This window comes from Ziziphus jujuba, chromosome 7 (genome assembly GCF_031755915.1).
Source record: "Ziziphus jujuba cultivar Dongzao chromosome 7, ASM3175591v1".
Lineage (NCBI taxonomy): Eukaryota > Viridiplantae > Streptophyta > Magnoliopsida > Rosales > Rhamnaceae > Ziziphus > Ziziphus jujuba.
The window spans coordinates 20223756-20240907 of NC_083385.1; the positions used below are offsets into that span (position 1 = coordinate 20223756).

Below are 17152 nucleotides of genomic sequence, written 5' to 3' on the forward strand. Positions count from 1 at the left end.
ACAAATTTAAACATATGAGAATAAATTGTAATTTTAAAAATAAAGGTAAATAAACAATATCTATATTTTATATTAAAATAAAATAGTCTGTATAAAAATTCTGACACGTGTTATCATATGAATATTTAAGTTTCCTCCAAAAATATAAATAAAAAAATTCATTAATTATTATTAAATTGTCAAACAACTATAGTGAGATTTTATCATATCAAAAATGTATATATTTGATTTTATTTATTTTTTGTAAAATTAACTGTGAAATTAATGGAATAAATATTTGATTATGAATATTTCATATAAAAAAATAATTGATATTGTATATATTTGATTTTATTTGGTTTTGATAAAATTGATTGTGAAAATAATATAATAAATATTTAATTATGGATATTTCATATAGAAAATCAATTAATATTGTATATATTTGATTTTATTTAATTTTGATAAAATTGATTGTGAAAATTATTGAATGAATATTTAATTGTAGATATTTCATATAGAAAATTAATTAATATTGTATATTTACAATAATATATATATATATATATATATATATATATATATATATAACATTTTATATAACAATCACTATGATAAGATTATTTGTAGTTATTTGGGTAAGTATTATTTAAAAAATAATAAAGATATACATAATTTTTCCATTAAAAAAATTACATAAATAATGTTTTATTTTATTAATAGAAAATTTTGAGATATTTTTCTAGAATATAATTGTTAAATATGGCAAAATAGGATTTATATTCAAAACATATTATTTTATTTTATTTTATTTATCAAATGAGCCAAATATATTTGACTGTAAAAAAGTAAGCACCACCTTTAAATTTTTTAAAATTTCGGTGTTTAATATTTTGGTTATTAGTATTTTATATTATTTTATTTTAGTATTTTTTATTTTTTCATATTTCAATTTTGATTATTAGGGGTTTTCTATTTTTTATTATTTAATTTAATTTATTTTTTCCTTATTGGATGGATCCTCATCATGATCATCCGAATCATAAATATGAAAGTGAACCATGCTACAGATTTTTCATTGAAAATGATAAATCTCATAACAAAGTTGATAATACTGAGTTAGAATATACTGCAAAAACTAATCCAAAAAATCTGATTGATTCTTAATTCACCATTATGTATGAATTCTTTCAAAATGATGGCTGATAAAAATTTGAAAATGAAAAGATGTAAGAAATTCTTCAAATCAAGGACATATAGAAAAAGACAAGACTAATTTTTTTTCCTTATGATGTTTCATTTTTTATTTTGTTAGTCTCTATTGTATTTGAAAAATAATGTTTTGATTTTTATTTGGGTTGAAAAAAAAATAATGGTTTTATTTTATTTACTATTTTTTTTATCTTTTCAATTTATATTATCCTAAATGTTTCTAATAATCCAATATTTTTCAATTTACGTTGTCATAAGCATTTCCAATAATGAGATATTTTCTAATAATGTATATTGTTTTTTTTTTTCCAAATTTTGTTACAATATTATGTAAAATAAATATGGTAAAATAAATTTTTATATATTAAAATTTAAAATCATATTTGGCAAACTATTTGAAAATATTCCCACAATTATGTTTGACAAGTATTAAATATAATATAATATATGAAAATAATATTTAAAAATATATAGCAGTAAACTAAAAAATTTAAATTTAAATTTTGAAAAATGGTGTCCAGTATAAATTAATTTTTAAATAAAATCAGTAGTAGAGATTTTAATCTATGTATATGTCAACTTGATTAAATTTTATACACGACAACAAATTTTAACTCAAGTAAAAATTATGATGATGAATATATTAAAAAAAAATAAAAGAGCTATTTTTATAATTTTACTAAAAGTTAGGGTAAATGTTATAAATAACGCAATTAAACATAAATAAAAAAAATAAAAATTATTTATATTAAAAATTAATTTATTTGTTTATGTTATTTATCTAATATCAAATACAATTACTTCATAAATATTAATTAATTGTTATTTATGTAGATATTTCATTACTTTTAAAAATATATCCTCTTAATCAAGTGGAAAATACAATAATGAATTATGGAAAAACACATTGCATATAAGAAAATAAATATTAATAAATTATAAAAAATCTACACAAATGTCATCATTTAATCGATAACAAAATTACATCATATAATTTACTAAACAAATTATTTTATATATGATATTGACATTATATACGCACAAGTCAATCAATCATTAATTTAAAATTTTAAAAATTAAAATGTGAAAGTATTAATCTATATAATTTTTTTATTTCATAAATTATAAAATTAACTACCTATATTGAATGCCCATTACTTTAAAACTTTAAATTTTTAATATAAGAGTTCTTAAACTTTAAATTTTCAAATTTAAAATTTAAAAATTTGGCTCACATAAATTATTTATGGATATTATTTTCCAATAGTAAATAATCCATTGATTTAAAATAGCAATTTCAATACAAAGCCATTCAAATTTTAAATTGTATATACTATTATAATGAGTTTTTAATATAGGCAATTAAAAAAAATCATATAAAAATATCAATTATAATATTGAGATGTTAAACTTTTAATTTTGAAAATTTTAGTTAAAATTTTAAATTTGAAAATTTCCATCCATAATAGAATGTTATTAATCTTAGAACTTTGAAAACAATACTTTTACGTTTGGTAATTAAGTTACATTTAATTTCATTTGGGTTTTAAATATGGAAAAAATAAACATAAAAATAACTAATTATTTAAGGCATGTTGGTCCAAAATACTCAAATTGCATTTTTTTTCCTCCTAAACATCCAAATTATGATTTTCAAATAGTAATAATAAATTTGAAGATTAATCATGTAATTAAAAAAGTTTGAATAAATCTGCTCTTATTTTCTAGGATATAATAACTAATTCCGAATCAGGCAAATAATATATTTTTGAAATAATAATTATTTTTTGGAGCAAAATAAAGCTTAGATAAGTCTAATTATTTATTTTGAAAATAAATAAATTTTTTTCTTAAATACATGAGGGCATAAATAAGACTAAGTTCATAATATTTAGATTGAAAAAGATGGTGACTATATATGATCATTTTTAAAATTGATTCAAATAACAAAAACAATTATTTTTGGAGCAAAATAAAGTTTGATAAGGCTAATTATTTATTTTGAAAATAAATAATATTTTTTCTTGAATAAATGAGGGCATAAATAAGGCTAAACTTATAATATTTAGATTGAAAAAAATGATGACAATACATGATTGTATTTAAAATTGATTCAAATAACAAGAGAAAAAACTTTGATTTGCACTAATGGCTTAATTTAGGAATTTAAGAAAATTTTCATTCTTAATTTAAAATAATATTTGTATTCTTATCAAATTTTGAAAATTTTCATCTATAAATAGGCAATAAAATAAGTAATCTTTCAATTTTTAATAAATTATATACACAATTATTAAGCAATATTTTTTTTCTTAATTTCAATTTTTATTATATTATTTCTTTATTATCAAAAAAATTATTGTTATTTACTGTTGTCTTACTTAGTTGACTAAATTTATATTTAAAATCCTCTTTGTTATAAGACATTTATGAATTTTTAAGTTATTTGTTCTTAACAAATTAGTACAATCACTTTATTTTTGTAATATTTATGATGCATAATTTTTATTATTTTGTTATCATATTTTATTTATTTTTCTAATTAAATTTAGAGTGGTATTCTCATACCCACTAAAAAAATGTCTAAATTATTTGATTTTTGCAAAACTATCAAATAATATTAATGAGAATTATAAAATTGATAATAAATTTAGGCTTTGATCATTATTCACAAAAAATACTATGATTAATTAATTTTATTTTATTTAAATATAACTAATTATTATATATTATTTTTGAAATTGTCAATTGTAAGTACATAGATCGTGCATCACACGGGACTAATACTAGTCATTAAAAAAAAAAAAAACACCTTTGAAATTTACCTTATATATTTTTCTGAAAAAAAAATATTCATAATAAATATAGTTTTTCAAAATATAAAGTTAATATCAATAATGCCCCAAAATACTAAATTGTTTACCAATTTTATAGAGCAAATGAGATGATAAATGATATAATAATTTTTAATTAGCTTGTAATTTGGTTATAGTCATTCATTTAAAGGATCTCTTATACATATGAAGATTATATGAATTGTTAAAACACAAATACATAGCCACATCAATCATTTACCATATTATTTGATATATAATTTAATATTCTTAGCACTTCTAATTTAGTATTAAAGTAATTGTAAATAATTCTTAAATCACCAAATTTATTTATTAAATAATATAGTAAATAATATGTAAATATTTAATTGATTTATTTTTTATTTATTTATTTATTTAAAAATTTACTTATATAACAACTAATAATATAATAACATTTATTATTTAATAAATAATAAATGTGGATATTTTTATAACTATAATATAATTGTTATTAATAATTGCATATATCAATTGATTATTAATTTTTTTTTTATATATAATATTACAATTGGAGATAAGACTGTGTATAAACTAAACTAAATCAAACCAAGCCAATACATATTTATGATTTTTTTAAAAACATGTTTTGTTAGATTTGATAAAATTTTAATTTTTTAATTAAATTTAAATTATATATAATAAATATTAAATAGAATTCTTAAAAACACATTAAAGACATACTAAAATTTTATTGAAAATATTTTGAATAAAAAAATAGCACCATAGTGAACCAAAGTCGAAACCAACAAAATCGAATCAATAATTGTCTTTCCATTTGATTTGGAATTTTTCAAATGGTTTAATTTGATTTGTAAAAAACACAAAAAATCTTTTTTTCCAAATTTTCTCAACTTGGCTTGCAAAAAGTGAATCAAAAACTAATTAACGGCCGAGGGCCGTCTCAAGCCATTTTAAGGCCCTAGGCAAAGAAAAATATTTGAGGCCTTAGTATTTTTTAAAAAAATTAAATATTAGTTTTTAAAAATAGATTTTTATATAAAATTTATTTTTTCTTTTTAAGATGCAAAGTTACTAATTAAATTTTTATATCCAAGTTTTGATAATAAATCATTTTCAATTGATAAAATTGCCAAATTATTTAATTTTTCCTGAGACATTGTTGAACGTAAATAAGATTTTATTAATTTTAATTTTGAAAAACTTTTTTCTGCTGAAGCTATGCTACAGGTATTGTCAGTAGTAGTCTATAAGCTATCCATACATTGGGAAAAGAATTTAATTTTTTTATTAGGTTTAGTATCTCAAGTGTTATTTTTAATTCAGGATTTATTATTTCTTTTAAAACTTTTAGTTCTAAAAATAAATCTAAACCATCAATATCAGATAACATATCATGTTTTAAAAAATTTTTAAGATGCAAACATTTTTCTTTTAGAAAATCATCACCAAGTGATTTTAATTTTTCTACATAATACAAAAAATCAAAATTATTTTCATATATTTTAAATTGTTCAAACATAATTTGAAGTGAAGAAAGGGCATGATCAACTATAGTTAAAATAATTAATTTCAAAAGATTCTTTAGTTGAAAGTCTTACCTCATTAGTTTCATTCTCATCAAATTCTTTATTTCTTCTAATTACACGTTTTTCACGAAATTTTGGTTCTACATTCATTTCATTGGCAATCTCTTTAGCACAAATCATAGTAGATGTGAACCCATTTTCTCTATAGTCATTAAAAAATGAAACAAGACCTTTTAGTTGATCTAATGCAATGGCAATATTCATATTTTTATATTGTAAAAATTTACTAACAGTGTTAACTGTAAACAATATATCATACCAAATAATCATACCTAACAAAAATTTAAAATTTTCAATCTCGTACATTGCTAAAGAAATTATTTCACATTTTGTTTTAGGATCATCATTAGCTTCTACTAGTTGATATAAAGCATCTCTTATTTGTGGAGCTTGATACTTTATTGCTTTAACACTTTCAAGACAACTTTCCCAACGTGTTTGTGACAATGATTTAAGATTTAAATTAGAAACATGGTTTTGTAAAATTTTCCATATTTTTGTAAAAGAAGAAAATAATAAGTATATACACTGTGTCACGCCAAAAAATGTTATAGCACTAGGACAAGAGTTAGCCATATCACAAAGTACTAAATTAAAACTATGACAAACACATGGTGTATAAAAAGCTCTAGAATTTATATCTAACAATCTCTTTTGTACGCCTTATTGTTTACCTTTCATATTAGACCCATTATCATATCCTTATCCTCTTATATCATTTATATCCAGTTCAAATTTTTTTATTACACTAGTAAGCATATCAAAAAGATATTTCCCTAATATATCAACCACTTTTAAAAATTCTAAAAAATACTCTTCTATTTTGATTGGATTTGTTGAAATATCTACACATTTTAATATAAAAGATATTTGTTCTTGATGACTTATATCTGGGATACAATAAAGTATAACTGAAAGTATTTTGCTTCTTTTATTTTTTTAATTATAATACTTTTTATTTCTAATCCTAATATATTTATTAACTCATTTTGTATGTTATGGCTAAGGTAATGATTATGAATTTCACCATTTTGAATAAGTTTAAGGTGTTCTTGCATTATAGGATCAAATTCTGCAATCATTTCAATTAAACTTAAAAAATTTCCATTGCTATCATGATAAATCTTATCATTTGTGCCATGAAATGCCAAATTATTTTTTGCAAGATTTTTAACTACAGCAATAATTCTTACTAATATGTTCCTCCAATGCTTTTTTTCCTTGTCTATCTTTTCTTGTAAATTTTGATCAATAGTTTTATTTTTAAGTAATCTCATTTCAACATTAAACCAAATATTCATATTTATAATATATTCACTGCTTGTTTCATGACTTTTAAGCTTAGCACTAAGAGTTTTCCAATCTTGACATCCTTCATTTGCTAATTGAATTGTAGTTGATTTTTGACTAAATAATTTACAACAAAAACAAAATACTTTATCTAATTCTTTTGAATATACCAGCCATCTCCTATCATATTTTTCTCCATTTGGTAATTTGCGAATGTAATGAACAGTAGAAAAATTATCTAGAATTTTCGTCATGTGGAAAACATAAATTAGTTTCTCTAATTGGACCTTCTTCAACTCATAAGTCTATTAAATTTGTATTTATGTTTTTCCATTGTGCTGGATCATATATATTTTCAACAATAGTTTCATCAATATCGTTAAAAATTTTATCCATTCATCTTCTTCTAAATTATTATTTTCTTCTTCGTTAATATTGGTATTTGGTGAGTTAGACTTGTGCTTCTTAGAAAGTTCTTGACAGATTTCTTCTTATCCTAATAAAGTAGCATCTTTTAATGAAAATTCAATTGTTTTTTCATTTAAATTTTCAATTGGTTCTTCTAAGTTTTAATTTTTAGTATTAGTAATAAACCTATCAAGTGCTCCTTTTTGAGATTGAATAAATTCTTCTGTTTTTCTTTTTTCATACGTTTTGCATACCTAGAATTATATTTTCTAGCAGACATATTTATATTCAAATAATAGAAAATATAGATCCTTAATATTTTATCAAAACTAAAATGCTTAAAATTAAAGAAACAATAAAACCTGATTTATGCCTTACATTTTCAATTCGATGATACTTTAAAATATGATACTGTTACTTGCGTGAATATGATAAAAGAACAAACAAATATTAATTTTTATTTAAATTAATTAGAATGAGCATCTAGGAAAATAATTGGCCTAAATTAAAAACATCATGTAAGGATTAACATTTAATCAATTTAGCTGAATAAAAGATATAAAGAAAAAAAATAAAAATACAAAATACAGAACAAAACCGTGAGCTCTATATATATATATATAGTAAATAATTGCATCATGATTTCATATAAAATAATATACATATATATATATATATATATATGAGGAGAATGAATGTAAATTCATTAAAATAAATAAGAACCAACAAGCTTACATTTTATTTTGGGACCTTCTGGATTAGAATTGTAATTGTATATGTTGAGTATCAAAGATTAAACAAATATGAAAGATGAGTGAATGAAACAAGATAAGTGAATGAGAAGAGAATAAAGGAAGTTACAAGAGAGAAAAAAAATGCATAAAATCTGCATAAACAAGAATAAGTATTTAATATGTGTTTTTCTGTTTTTTTTTTTTTTTTTTTTTACCATTACAATCTAATTAATTATAGAAATAGAATATAAAAAATTTCAATTAAACTTTATTAGTATTCTTTTCCAAAAATAAAAATAATTATAGATAATTATAGCAATAAATGATCAATTAAAAATAATTTAAAATTCTAACAATAATCAACTTTTTATATTTCCAAAATAAATTAATAATAATATTTTATTTAATAAATATATATATATATAATATATAAAAAATATTTTGTTGGGGCCCCACTAAATTAGGGGGCCTAAGCATATGCCTTCAGCCGGCCCTGTAATGGCCACTCTAAGGAGAAAATCTTTAGTATGACGAGCGCGCACTGTATGCTTTACATACATTTGTAGATCTAAATATCCATATATAAGTAAGGATCCGTTTGGATTAATTTTTCAAAAATTATTTAATCGATTTTTTTTTCTAAAATTACCAAATAGGTGATTTTTCAATAACATAATTGTTAAAAAAAAATAACTTTATAATTTTTAACCAAATATTATATAAAATACTTTTATCCATTTGAAAGTGGTTTTAGCTTTTCAGAATCACTTCCAAATATAACTAAGGTGAACTGTATGTGATGCGCATGGTATGTCCGTCTCACTTAAATATTTTTCTAGAATAGAATTCCTTTTTTTTTTTCGGATTATTATGGGATTTCAAGCACAGAAATACATTATAATTGATTATTAGCTTACAACTACATTCATAATTGTATTTTGGTCAACAACTGTTACCGTACAACCATTTTCATACTTTTATTTTGGTCAACAACCATATTCATAATTACTAATTAAATTGGAAACTCAGTTATCATAGAAGTGGAAATTTTGATAATGACACGGTGATTCAATTTGAAAATGATATGAAATTAGTAGATTTGAATTTATTATAAATGGATTCAATTCAAAATCAGATCAATATATTTAACACGATTAATAAATATATCAGTTTTAGATTGACCCGTTTAATTTAAAAGTAATCCAAATTGACCCATTTATTTAAACATGTCAATCTTTGGTTAATCCAAAGTTGATCCAAATTGATCCGTTTAAAATAAAAAATAATTAAAATAATATTTATTTATTTAATAAGAAAAATTAATATGTTTAAGAGTACTGAAGTTGTAGAAAATTCAAAACATAATTATTAATAAAGAGTATTGAAGTTGTAGAAAATAAAAAATATAATTATTAATAAAGTTTTTTTATATTATTTTAAAAAAAGTAGTATTAGATTTGTTATGTATATATATATATATATTTAATTATTATATAAGATTGTTATACTATCATATCATATATTATATTATTGTAAATTTATAATTTCAATTATATAGTCTTACATATATATTTTAATTTTGAATTAATTAATTATTAAATTATTTTTATTTTATATGAAATAATTAATTTAAATATGATAATTTATTTAATTAGATAAATTTTATATAAATGGATCAATTTTATATAAATGAATCTATTTTTTGTAAATAAATTAATTTTATATAAATAGACCGTATTAATTTAAATTAATTAATTTAATATACAGATTATATGAATCGTATCAAATTATTTGTTTATTAAATGAGTCTTATTCCGGTTGGATATTTATAACACGATTAATAATGCACGGCCAATCACACGAATTGTCACCCCGAAACATACAGGCGGCAGCCAAGAATAGCATATCATGTAATATTATAAATATAAAATTGCTTATTTCAAAATATATGTGTACAAATAATTTCTAGTACGTTGCTGGCTTGGCTCATCCTTGTTAGTCCACCTTACCGCAGCTTGATTGAATAAAAGGCGCACCTTCAACCTTGTGCATAGCTCAGCCTCCCTCACTGGTACTCCGCTTCCTCTCTAAATTTCCTTCTTCTTCTTCTTCTTACTCTGCAATTTCAGTTTTCCCAATATAAATTCTATTTTAATTATATATTCTGCAGAAAATTAAAAATAACTAAAAGAAAATTTCTGTATATTACTCGGAACGGGACCTTAAATGGGTCCCTTGACTTTAGCCATTGATGCTAAAAGCTCTCCTCAAGCCTCCACAGGTAAACCCCATCTCTGGAATTTAAATGATTTGTATTATATAATGTAATAATATATTTTTTTCATTTTTATTGTTAACTTTTCTGTTGCTAATGTTTCTCAAGATAAAGGGGCTTATGTAGGTTCTTAGTTCAATTGCTTGTGAAAAGAGAGAATTTTGACATTCCAATATATATATATATATATAAATTTTTTTTTTTTTTGGGTTGGAGGGCTGGGGGGGATGTCTTGGAGAAAAATTGGTAAAATTTTTTGAAGATTAGATACCCAAGTTTCTAGGAGCTTTAATATGCACATGTTGACCCACGTATTTCCAAGAATTTACATTCACATATATGTATTTTTTTCAAAAAGGATTTCTCTTTTATGATGGAGTATTGCTCTTATCTACAGGTTTCATTGTTCTCTAACTCTGTGTTCTCCTCTTCTGGGAGGTTGATCAACAGATTTACAATTCGAAAATAGTTTCTTCGTTCAACTTGTTAACTGTATAATATATGTATGTAGAGAAGTTGCGAAAGTGGGGGGGGGAAAAAAAAAAAAGAATTCTCCTCAATGGTATTCTCCTCAATTCATCAGAAGTTCTCAAGTGCAAGAACTTGGGTTTGACGATTTAGCATGCACTTTCGGATGTAGGGAAAGTGTATTTTAGTGTTCTTTCTGCTGATAATGTTGGATTTAATGTGAGTTGCCTAAGTGAAATTTTTGTTATACTTTGTTACTCCTTGAATGAACAGGTGATGTGGTTTTGCAGATAAGAGGATGCAAAACTTAACACTTGAAACCAGAAAGTCTTTTGCATCTATCAGCATGGGAGAGGAAAAGCCATTTGATTTCTTTCGCATTTTGTTTGGTATGTTGCAAAGTTACTGTTGACGATGCCATAAGGAAGTTCTTCATAAATCATATTTTAGGTTGTGGTTGACGAAACATTAGATTTGATCTCCAATTCTTATTTTGATGGATATATAAGATGTAGTTTTATGGAGCCAAATTCTGAAGGAAACTTTGTTGCTTGGTACAGTTGTCCCCAAAAAAAAAAAAAAAAAAAAAAGAAAAAAAGATAATAAATAAGAAGCATTTTTTTCTATCAATTCCTAATTACTTATCAATAACGTATGTAGTGATGTTTACGATTCCCAGATAACAGAGAATCAAGTTCTAAAATGAATTTACATGGTCTTTCTCTTTCTGTCTCTCTCTATCTGGCATGGTGCAGGTTTTTCTAATTGTAGATTTTCCATGTATTTGTAGCTTATGAGAGTCTGAAGTGGGACATTCAATTGTCCAGGTAACTGTAGAATTAAACAGTCTTGGAAAAGCAATAATAAAAGTTCTATTAATAGGAACTGCATGTATCAAGATTTACTTATACGCATATGGACTTAGTTTATTTAAGTTATATGCCATCTGTTTAGGGAGGGTAAATGCCAATTTTATATGGATGGTTTTAATCCTTAGCCCAGCACAAATTGAATGCTGATGGAGATAATGAAAAAATGGATGCAAAAAGATGAGTTTTGGGCTCAAAAAGTATGGTTTTGTTTTAGATTTGTTTCTTTAATGAAAATCATTGAGGCACACCAAAGGGAAGGATATTAGGTAAGATTGGATATGCAAGGCTTATGCCCTTTCCTCTATTGGATGGAGAGGGAGGGAGCAAATATATCTTCTTGTGTTAACTTTTTTAAGTATGCTGAAGCTAAATATTTAGATACATTTTCATGTTTTTAACTAGTTTGGTGGATTTTGCAGAGGGTTTTATAGCAGGAGGGGCAGCTGGTGTTGTTGTTGAAACAGCTTTATACCCTATTGATACCATAAAGACACGGCTTCAGGCAAGTTAATTATGAAATTGGAGCATAGCCTGAATTAAAAGGAAGATTGAATCTTTCTATGTTTGGTGCCAGATTGCCTGTTGTCAAGTTCCAAAGCTTTTAATAGGACGTGTGGTGTTAGTTTATTTCTAGTCTCTTTTGCAAGGAAAACCTATCCTATGGGGAAAACAAAAGAAATCAAGCTAGATGAATATTCTATCTCATTTATTTGTTGCATTAGCTCTATTTTCTATGAAAGTTGCGCTGTGTTGCTTCTTCGTTTCCTAGCCCATCTAGCATATTTATAATGAAGAACATGACAATAAGTAGTGAAGAAGGGATTGTTCAATATTAATTCTACTTGATGAACTTTTAAACTCCACAAACTTGTATTGAGGAGATTTTGATCTCTATCACTTCTATCTGCTACAGGCTGTTCATGGTGGAGGAAAAATAGTTTTGAAGGGCCTTTATTCTGGATTGGCTGGAAATATAGCTGGCGTCTTACCGTAAATACCTTAATAAATGCTTGACTACCTTTATATTACATGGTTTTTTCCATCTACTATTAATCTTTAGGAGTTTTCCGGATGTATATCTTCTCTTGTGGCTCATAATGGGTCCTATGTAGAGAGTTGACTCCAGCTTTTAATCCAGCAAGGACATTTTCTTTCGCCATTATTTTTGCTTGTTGTTTGCTTTTTTTTTTTTTTTTTTTAATTTTTGTTTTTTATTTTTTTATTCCCAGATGAATAACGCTAGTTTATCAATTTGAAGTCTCATTAACAAATCGCTACTTGATTTACACCAAAATGCTAGTTGGTTTGTCAACATAATGGCTATATGAGCTCCCATAAGTGTGTTGTGTTATCTTTATCTGGATTAAGTTGGACTTCAGCTTTTTAGTATTGGTGTGGCACTTGACTTTACATATTATAGCAGGATGTTTTCGGGATCACAAAATTATTATGATCAATCCTTCTTGAAAATCATTTTATAATTCCATTTAGGTGTCAACATAGTGGAACAATAATCTTGTCAAACCTGTAAAGTTTTTAAGTCAGGTCCTGACAGCATATTAATTAAGTTTGTTTAAAAAATTTGAGCTGATAGTAACCCAACATTATTTCACACACTAACACTTGTGCTCACATGCTAGTTTAAACAATGTATGAAGTTTTATTATCCAGGAGTCCCAAATTTTTTTTATTTTATTTTTTATTTGTGTTTTTCTTTTTTTTTTTTTTTTTTTTTTAATGTGCAGGGCATCTGCAATATTTGTAGGTGTGTACGAACCTACAAAGCAGAAATTATTAAAGATGTTTCCAGAAAACCTTAGTGCTGTAGCTCACCTGGTAAGAGAAATATATTTGTTCCTTCATTTATATTATAAATTCAAACTAGCTTGCACCTGTGCAAGTGTAATGTGCAGAAAATTTTAATACTGAAGATGGTACATATGATTATAGATTTTGCAATTTTACCCATAAAAAATTTGGATGCCCTCAGGAAGGTTTAAGCATGGTGGCTAGTCTGAAACAGAGATCTTATTAGAAATTGTTAATTCACTAACACATTCATGAAATGTTAACATTCAAGTTCTTATTAGAAAACAAAGATTATTGCCCTAAGGAAGGTGTTAGTTGAAATTTCAAACAAATTGGTTTGGCTAACTCCTCTAATGCCTCAACATTTCCATTTCAGATAAAAATTCTATCATATTACTTATTATCTGACATTTCAATCTTTTACTATTATCATATATTTTGTTATGCCATTGCCTACCACATGATTGATATTTTTTCTTGTGTCATCATTGATATGTATAAGTAGCCCCTCGTGAATATTTTTGGTTTCTTAATACTTAACACAAGGTTGACAGTAACAATTTTTGCCTTATTCAATATACTTTTCTCAAGAAAAGGGTCTTAAATCTTAACTTGATTGATCATGTTATGCAGACTGCAGGTGCTCTAGGGGGACTTGCTGCTTCCCTTGTACGTGTTCCAACAGAGGTAAGCTCATTTTCTTTGGACTTCTATTTTTAACAAAAGAATGGATTTACTCGAATATTAATTTTTCATTAATAATTCTCAGGTTGTAAAGCAAAGGATGCAAACTGGGCAATTTACTTCAGCCCCTGATGCCGTTCGCCTTATTGCCTCCAGGGAGGGTTTCAGAGGACTCTATGCGGTGTGTAATTCCCCAAACTCAGGACAATTCAACTGTCTATATGTTAAACAGATCTATCTTTCTAATCTTCCTCTTTTGTCAAAGGACGAATTTTTTGCTTATTTTTCTCTATCATGGATTCAGTTTGTCCATATTGTTTTAATATTTATATGCTACTTATAGGATTAACATATACATGATATTCTTACTTGCATTTTGAATAATATTTTGTGTTTTAACTTGGTTTGCTTCTCTGAGATGTAGGGTTATCGATCCTTTTTATTAAGGGATTTGCCATTTGATGCAATTCAATTTTGCATATATGAGCAGCTTCGGATAGGATATAAAGTGGCGGTAAGCTCCTCATCATGCACCAGTTGGTTCTAACAGATGTGTTACACATTGGGTAGAATTTTTACTTCTTCTTTACTGTCTAACATGCTCTTTTATTTAAACACTTCTTTATGGGTGATGTATTTAGTTAACCATAGTAATCATTGTTAAAGGGGTGCCACCGGCTATTTAATTTGATTGCTTCTTTGCAGATTATTTGATGGATATGGTTTCACATGTTTTAAGCAATTTACCCTCTTAAATCAAAATTTGGTTGAAACCTGAAAACATGGCTAGCTGGCATCTATTTTTATCCATAAGCAGACTTCTCCCTATATTTTATGATTCTTGGTGCACAATCTGCTTACTGTAAGATGTGTGGTAGTTGAGTATTTAACACAAGTATGTTTAATTTATGAAAGATCACAATTACTGAAAACAAAAGGGCAGTTCTAATGCGAGTGAGACAAAAGCATGATGCATTACTGCTTCCATATATGTCAATATGTATACATATAGACGTGTGTGCCTTTTTTTATTTATCTTGTTTGCATATTGGTGACTTTGACTTGTTCCCTTGGCAGGCGAGGAGAGATCTTAATGATCCTGAAAATGCTATCATTGGCGCTTTCGCTGGTAACATGACATTTAAAATCTGTTATATTTCATATGCACACCATTGGAACCCGATTAGATTTTTCCAGCATTTCTGGAACATTTAGAATCTTGTGGTTTGACCTATTTTCATAGCTGTTGCACTTTGTTCCTTCATGTCAAATGTATTGCTGAATTTTTGGGTTCATTTAGACAAAAGATTTGGACACATTCTTAGGTTACAAGTGAAGAAAGTAAAGAAGTTAGGGGGCAGGGGGGAGGGGAACAAAGAATCCTTTTCTCTTGGTTAGGGAGGTTGTGTTTGGGTGAATTCTGTTGAGATTCAATTGAATTGTTAAAACGTAGTGTCCTTTGTTTCCCTGTTTCTGCATATAGAATTATTGGCCTCTTTCTTGTGCAAAATTGTATTTTTGTGCAAAATTTTCTCATATATTGATAGAAAAATTTCACAGGTGCAATAACTGGAGCTATAACTACACCTCTTGATGTAATTAAGACTAGGCTGATGGTTCAGGTAAAGCCCATATGTTTCCTTTCTATTCTTCTCTATTATATACTATTACTTCTAGAAATGCCTATTATGCATGTATTACATACATTTTCATATATAAATAGTTTGTAAATTTATGTTTGAAATTTTCCATGCATGCAAACACATGTAGATATGTTTATTCAGTTATAAAGCCATTTACAAAAGTTGTTTATTTGTTAGGGATCTGGTACTCAATACAGAGGGATTTCCGACTGTGTTCAAACTATTGTGAGAGAAGAAGGACCTCGTGCTCTTCTGAAGGTAATATAAAAGTTTCATTCTTTCTCATTTGGAACAAGATTCCCATATTTTCTTTTTCAGCTTATAGTTATGAGCTATGACAACATTTCACTGCCCTAAACCTGTTGCTTATAATTATATTTGCTTCAGGGAATTGGCCCAAGAGTGCTATGGATAGGCATAGGCGGTTCGATCTTTTTTGGTGTCCTGGAGGGTACTAAGCGGTTTCTAGAGCAGAGGCGGCCCACACATCGACAAGACTCGAAGGAGAAGTAACTTTTGGATGAACCACAAAGCATTATGTTTGAAATCTCACTACATTTTTCTTATCTATTTCCATATGAAACAGGGACAATGATTTTGTAATTTTGATTGCAGCCACTTTTTGTGTCAACTCAGTAAGCTTGGCATGGAAAGTGATAGTTAATATTGGACCATTTCCTTTTTATGTGAGCTGCAGAGCTCCATTATTTTTGACTTTCTAAGTGAATTCTGGTGGAGCTTTACCATTTTCATTTTGGATGATGCATAATCAAACCAACAGTTTTTCTGTTCAGTAACGTACAATGAAGCAGGCTTTTTAGACTTGCATGTTAATTTGCTTTAGCTTAAACTTTGTATGAACAGCGAGTCTTTATGGCTTCTTTAGAACGATATTTTTTGGCTTTCAGAGTTAAAAGAAGGATAAATCGTTTCCTGTTAGATTTTGTTATCTAAACGAAATTATTATTAATTTTAAATGCCTTTCCAAAATATAAAAGTCTTTTTTCTTTTTTTTTTTAAATAAGCAAAACGTAAAGTTATGTAAACTTTTATGATATAAGTAAAATATTAGATCAGGAAAATGGGAAAACCTGTAAATAATTATAATGGAGGTTGCATTCACCAAAAAAAAAAAATAATAAATAAAAAAGGAAAAAAATTAGTGGAGGGATGCAAGGAGAATTTTACCCCTAAAATGTAGTACCTATTCAATGGTTATGATCAGGTCCCAGGGATTCCAACCACAATCAGAACCTCAGCATTGAAATGCTTACAAATTCTTTTTTACTAATCCAGAAAAAAATGTGTTCTCAATTTCAAAAATATTAAACGGTGAATCCATAATATTTGGAATT

At 25.6% G+C, this 17152-nt stretch overlaps 1 protein-coding gene across 3 annotated transcripts; it reads left to right on the forward strand.

The window, feature by feature from the left end:
* Positions 1–9960: 9960 nt before the first annotated feature.
* On the forward strand, positions 9961–16590 carry LOC107421993 (S-adenosylmethionine carrier 1, chloroplastic/mitochondrial). Of its 3 annotated transcripts, XM_016031370.4 has the most exons (13): positions 9961–10117; positions 10217–10327; positions 11080–11178; positions 12081–12163; positions 12575–12651; positions 13407–13497; positions 14104–14157; positions 14240–14335; positions 14579–14668; positions 15232–15283; positions 15715–15776; positions 15975–16055; positions 16185–16590. In XM_016031370.4, exons 2-13 carry the CDS (start codon positions 10273–10275, stop codon positions 16308–16310), a joined length of 966 nt encoding a protein of 321 aa, XP_015886856.3. In that variant the 5' UTR covers positions 9961–10117; positions 10217–10272; the 3' UTR covers positions 16311–16590. The 3 variants fall into 3 exon arrangements, with proteins under 3 accessions (XP_015886856.3, XP_015886857.3, XP_015886858.3); XM_016031371.4 differs by lacking the exon at positions 9961–10117 and having other exon boundaries at positions 10124–10327; positions 11063–11178; XM_016031372.4 differs by lacking the exons at positions 9961–10117; positions 10217–10327 and adding an exon at positions 10854–11008.
* The last annotated feature ends 562 nt before the right edge of the window (positions 16591–17152 follow it).